The sequence below is a fragment of the Lepus europaeus genome, chromosome Y, assembly GCF_033115175.1.
Source record: "Lepus europaeus isolate LE1 chromosome Y, mLepTim1.pri, whole genome shotgun sequence".
NCBI classification, from domain to species: domain Eukaryota; kingdom Metazoa; phylum Chordata; class Mammalia; order Lagomorpha; family Leporidae; genus Lepus; species Lepus europaeus.
Window position 1 is genome coordinate 11,222,274 of NC_084851.1, and position 6,260 is coordinate 11,228,533.

Consider the following 6,260-nt stretch of genomic DNA (forward strand, 5'->3'; position numbering starts at 1 on the left):
CAGAGAACTTCCATCTGCTGGTTCATTCCCCAATGATCACAACTGTCAGGGATGGAAAAAGCCATGGCCAGGAGCAAGGATCCAAGATCCAGGGCTCAGATATGTCTCCCTGAGGGTGGAAGTAGCATAAACTATTGAGGCATCATCTTCTGATTTTCTTTTTTTTTTTAACACTGCAAAAAGGTCATCTATTTACATGAGTGATTTAAAGACATTATGGTTTTCTTTACAAACAGATGTAGGAACAGGAATTGTCCACTTTTAAAAACTCTACATTTCAACCCTCCACTATTAGAATCCACTGAATTGCGACGTATCAAAGGCTATTTTCTGTTTCTTCCCGTTTGATGCTCCAAATGAACTTCCATCATTTCTCCATCATCTATGGCCCTGGCTCTCCTGAAAAGTCTCTGGGCACAAATCATATGGGCAGGTTTTTGACCTGCAATTAAAATACCCCAGAACGAGCCCCTCCCCATGCCATGTCCCCCGTCTGTGTGGTTCAGTCGTCACTGTCCGACAGTGTCTCGTACTGTGCTGAGAGCAGCGGGGCGGGCTCTCGCTCCCAGATCCTGTTCTGTTGGTGAGGAGCTGCCTGGTTCCCAGCAGAGGGGGCACATGGGATTGGTGTTGGTGGCGTGCTGCTGAGCATCCGCAGTGTCAGGGGGTTATAAGGGAACTGTGTTGAGCCTGTTGAAGATGGCCTGTCTTCCCAGGCCCACCCTGGCGTCTGCCTGTGGTAGTCCCCCTCAGAATGCACAGAGGAGACCGAAGAGGGCCGTTCACTTCCCAGGTAGGCCTGCCCAGGGATGGGAGATTTTGATTTCCTACTGTTTGACTTGCTAATCAGCTTTGGTTTGCAAATGCCTCCTGAATGAGGTGATGGGTCCCCTTCCTCTCTCCGCGTCTCACTACTGGTCACAACTGACGTGCTGGCGCCACCAGGCACTACTCCCACAGTCTGCAACAGGACCACTCTATGCTCCTCTACTTTGTCATCAAAGCTCCCCATGAGTGCCTTCCTGATAATGTCTTCTAGACCAAGATTACTGGCAGGATCAGCAAAAGAATGGCCTCGAGAGCTAACTGAGCCTGATGTGGTAACCGCTGGCAGATTAAAGATCTCAGTTCCTGGCTGAGCTGCTGCCATATCAGAGTGACCTCCACCAGAGGAGTTCAACTTACGAAAAATCTCCTGCTTCTTTGATTTAACCATGGGTGATATGTTTTCAAGCTTGGTGAAGAATGAAGGCAAGTAGCTAATACTGCCTGGTGAGCAGGAATCACTCCTCTGCTCCGAAGGCTCAGCTCCCCGCTGAGACAAGAGCAGCATGCTTTCCTGCTTCTAATGCACAACTGGAACCTGGGGTGGGGAGATGGGCTAGTAGGGCTCTGAAGAGACGTGACTCCTCTCTGGGGATTTTCCAGGCCTGCTTCCCCGGGATTTATCCACAAGATTTTCTGGAGAAATTCTGGAACCTGGTCTCTGATGGTGAACAGACTGAGATTGGGACTCGGGGCTGTAACGACTTGATGTTTTAGTCTTCACAGGCATTGACACCAAAGCAGAGGGTGAATTTTGGAATGTAGAAGTGGGAGGTTGCGGGGGAGTCTGCGAGGGAACTTGATTTCTAGCAAAATCCTGTGTGATAATTTGACAGATGTGATCGGCAAGTGTGATGAGCCAATGGGTCCTGGGCTCTTGCCCCATCCCCTCGCCTGTGAGGAAGTGGGCAGCTGCTGCTGTGGAGATGGTGACTCCTGCTGTGGTCGATAGTGATGTAATGGTCCTTCATACTGTCTGCCTGGATCGTTTTTGGCTTGATTTGCCTTAATCTCTGGCTGATAGGCCTGCATTTTTTCCTGGGGTGGTGCAGGTGAGCTGGCAGGACTTATGACCTCAATAGCATTGCTAGTTGTTTCATACCTGTGAGAAGACAAGCTACTGGAAGAGTCTGAACCTTGAGAGCCACGTTCCCTTGCATCCTTGTCCAAGGCAATTTGCCAGGTGATGATCATGTCTATGAAGTTAGCTGCAGAAATGGTGGTCTTCCCTCTGGTCCTGAGCTCTTCCTCATATCTGGACTTTGGAGGAGGCCCTTTATCTTTCCCAGCCTCAGAATAAACTACTGAAGAGTGAGGCTGGGGCTTGCCACTTGGAAAGGCTGAAGAAGTGTACAGACACTGAACAGATCTCTTCTCCACCTCCAGGCTTTTCTGCTCTAGCTGCTGCTGCTCACTAACTTCTGCTGACCTGCTTCTCAAATTGTCTTCTAACCTGGCAGCTTCATGCTTACTCTCTTTTGTTTTGGACACATCCATCTGGGGTGCAGAAGCTACAGCGTCCACAAGAGCAGCCAGGGCGTCTGCAGCAGTGTTGTAGCGGGAGGCTGGCAGGCCTTGGCTTATGGAAGGGCCCCCAGTGGGCAGTGGCATGATTCGTAGCTGAGCAGTTGGGTCCAAAGGTGTGATTACGCTGGTTCCATTGGTTCACTGGAAAACACTGGGTCTCTGCTGCAACATGGTCTCCCGAGCTCTTACTGACGGGGACGGGGAGCGAGCGTATCCGTGACTGCCAGGCCGGCCGGGCTGCTCTGAGCCTGGTCGCAGGTAGAGGTCGGAGGAGGCTGCGGTGATGCGCTCCTGCTCTTGTTCCCGTTCCTGCCCTTTCTCCCTCTCCCTCTCTCTCTCCCTCTCCCTCTCTCGCTCTCGTTCCCGCTCCCACTCAGCACTTGCGGCTGCAGCAAGGTGTGTTGGGTGTCCAGGAGACATAGACGCAGGGTTGTACAGCCTGGGAGGGAAAGTAATCTGTGTACCAGGAATATATGTGATTCTGTCCATGGGAGGAGTGCTTGTTCCCCCAGGGTGAGGCACTAAAATTGCTGGAGGCATATTGGTCAGGTCAATGATTCCTCTTGTTGGTGGGTATGGGAGACCCAGTGGCTGTTCTCTTGGGGAGAGTCCTCTGGCTACATCAGGGCACAAGTTCACCTGCATCTGCTGTGAGGTAATGTAATCATTTAAGATTGTCTGTCTTCTCCATTGCATACAGCTGATACTGACTTGGGTAGCCTGGAGTTGGTGAAAGCTGTCTCTGAAACAGGTAAGCAGCAGCTGCAGGGTCCAGAGCCCTGTGAAACGGCATGGCTGGATCCAAATGCGTGGGCAGATGGCTCCGGTAGACCTCTCCTGCCGTGCTGCCCCTGTGATGGGGGTCAAATGGGCTGTGGCTCACAACAGGGTCCACCCCAGGCACTGGAGACTTCGCTGGTATACTTTCCCTTTGGGTAGGGGTCAGTGTGGATTTCCTTTCATGATTGGTAGACTTGCTAGAAGAAATTGTAACATCAGAAGCTCTGCTCATCATGGGTGAGCCTCTGGACATGGTGTTCTGGTAACTCACGGGAGTCCTCCGAGCACTGGTGTCGTCATAAATGCCCGGGCTCAGCTGTGCTTTGGGAGCTTCGTGAAGTGTGGACCTGAGAACGGAGGGGCCCGAGCTCACCACGGATGTGTGCCGGGAACGCACTGGCTCGCCTGTCTTTACGTCTTCGTATTTTGCCCGTTCCACCACTTTTATGTTCTCTGGCACAATCTCCAACGGAGGCATTCCGCGGGGTAGTTTACTAGGCCCCGTGATCAAAGATTTGACATTGTGTTTGATGGCAGATTGACCTGAGTTGCTGTCAAACTTTATTGGTGTGCCCTGGGAAATGGAACCTTCAATTATGGGCCTCGTGCTCTGGACTACTTCTGGAGTCTTCCGGCTCTCCTGAGTTAAAATATCTTGCCGTGGGATCTGTGAATGGAACGCCCCATCTCCTTGATGGTGGTGATGCCATCATACGGTTTGCCTTTGGTAATGGCTCCTTCAAATGCTCTTATGGGAGGACTTTCCCTTTTAATTTGTTTGGGATATTTAAGGCCATCTTCAAAGCTTTCAGTTGTTGCTCTTGGTGTGCCTTGCATTATGGAGCCAGACAGCACAGTCCTTTCTTTGAGGTCAGAATGAGGGCTCCCTCTGGGTAATGCTCGGCATATCAGCCCCTCTAACGGTGCTGATACAGGAGACTCCCTCATTGACATTCCTTGCTTTATATTTCCTTCCACTGATTCATAGCTTCTTTTTAAACTGATTTCATGAGCTGTTCTTGGACTCCTAGTCCCCTCTCGGGCATTCTTAATATTATCATAGGATAAGATATGTCCACTTTTGCCTTCATAAATAACATGGCCTTTGGATGCAGCTTCTTCTCTGCCTTTCTCAGGACTGCTCTCTGCAATGGGCATTTGAGAAATGGATCCATTCACCAGCGCCTCGGTTGGTATGCCAGCCTGGGACAGAGCCAGGGTACCCTGAGTGATGGAGCCCCGCAGGAATGAGATGCTCTCCACTGAGACTTTGCTGGTTGGAGTTCCCCGAGTTATACTTCCCTCTTGGATGGCTCCTGTGATTTTTTTGTATTGTTTAACAGGGAGCTGGGTTGGGGGTAGAGGTGCCAGGACTGCAATCAGCACTCCAGTACCAATGTGTGCATTTTAAGTGGTGTCTTATACCACTGTGTGAAACTTACCCTTGATTTACATTCCCACAATGTAGCATTTTACCTTTTTAACATTTTTGGTTTAGGCAAGTAATCAGCCCTACTTTATAAGATGCATAATATATTACTTCACCTAATTTTGTTGTGTGGATTAAAATTATTTTAACACATCACATTTAGTGCTTGCATTGTAAGTTCTGAAAGAAGACAAAACCATAGACTGCTAGGATCTTATGCAAAGAAACTCATAAAAATTATTTTCCAAATAGATTTAAGTACTCATAAAACTTGTTCTCAGGCCAGTGCTGTGGTGTGGTGGGTTAAAGCAGGCCAGTGCTGTGGTGTGGTGGGTTAAAGCCCTAACCTGAAGCGCTGGCATCCCATATGGGCAACCGTTCTAGTCTAAGCTGCTCCACATCTGATTCAGCTCTCTGCTATGGCCTGGAAAAGCAGCAGAAGATGGCCCAAGCCCTTGGGCCCTTGCACCCATGTGGGGGATCTGGAAGAAGCTCCTGGCTCCTTGCTTTGGATCAGCTCAGCTCTGGCCATTGTGGTCATTTGGGGAGTGAACCAATGGATGGAAGACACTCTCTCTCTCTCTCGCTCTACTTCTCTACCTATGCTTTTCTTTTCTTTCTTTTTTTTTGACAGGCAGAGTGAACAGTGAGAGAAAGAGACAGAGAGAAAGGTCTTCCTTTTGCTGTTGGTTCACCCTCCAATGGCCGCCGTGGGAGGTGCACTGTGTGTCACCACTGTGTGGCCACTGTTTGACCAGAATCTCTGAATCATATGTTTTATACTTGTTGGTAGAAAGAAACTAAAAACATTTTATATGGTTGTGCTTAAGTTTACTGGTTAAAAAAACTACACCCCGTTAGATATTTAAGAGATGTTTTCAAATACATGATTCTTAAAATTTATAGAAGGCATTGGACCATCTGGTAAATGTTTTTATAAGTTGTTATCTAATGGTTGAAACGGTTTGCTAAGTATTCATGTGATATTGCTATTGTCAGCAAGCGATCTAGGACTTGCTCCCTCACTTCTCTATTCTAAGCCCAACTTGTTCTTTCATTTCTCTATTCTCTTCAAGGTAGGAAATTAAATTTATGATAAAGGAATCTGTAGGACACGCAATTTAATCTTTAGACCTTATAAAAGAGATGGCTAGCATTTTTATGTAATAGTATAGCCAAAATAAGAGCTTAAATAATAATCTCTTAGCTAGATTTACTTCGCCATCAGCGAAGTATACAGTAAGCAGAAAAAACCTCCCTTTCAGACCAAAGGGAAAGAAAGTTTTAAAGTGAGAATATAATTTTCCTCATGGGCATTGTCTACCTTAGAAAAACTACTACAGAACATGCCTGTGACTATAGACTTGTAGTTCAGGCCACCGAAGATTAGAGATGGGATATGGGCACTCCCTTGACTTGCATCCTCTGGTCTGCTTTAACAAAACCCAGGAGGAAAACAAAGCTGGGCATCAGAAACAATGGGTGGCAGGCCTATTAATGGCTGATCTGTACAGTGATCTGCCCTCAAGCAGACCCAACAGGCCAGTCCACTGCAGTGGCTTTCAATGTGGTAAGCCTGGGCTTCAGCAGAAGTCAGCTTGTGAAGAGCCCTGGCAGCTCTGCCAAGAGTTGGATCACTGGAAATGGACCTGCCCTGGAGTCGAAGGATGCCTAGGTCAGAGCCACAGATCTTATTGCC

At 48.4% G+C, this 6,260-nt stretch overlaps 1 protein-coding gene across 1 annotated transcript; it reads right to left on the bottom strand.

Moving 5' to 3' along the window:
• Positions 1-474: 474 nt before the first annotated feature.
• LOC133754224 (nuclear receptor corepressor 1-like) lies at positions 475-4,279 on the bottom strand. Its single transcript, XM_062184724.1, is given in 3 exon segments — positions 475-1,719; positions 1,722-3,037; positions 3,039-4,279. Coding segments are annotated over 3 exon segments (3,105 nt in total). The 5' UTR covers positions 3,611-4,279; the 3' UTR covers positions 475-502.
• Positions 4,280-6,260: the final 1,981 nt, after the last annotated feature.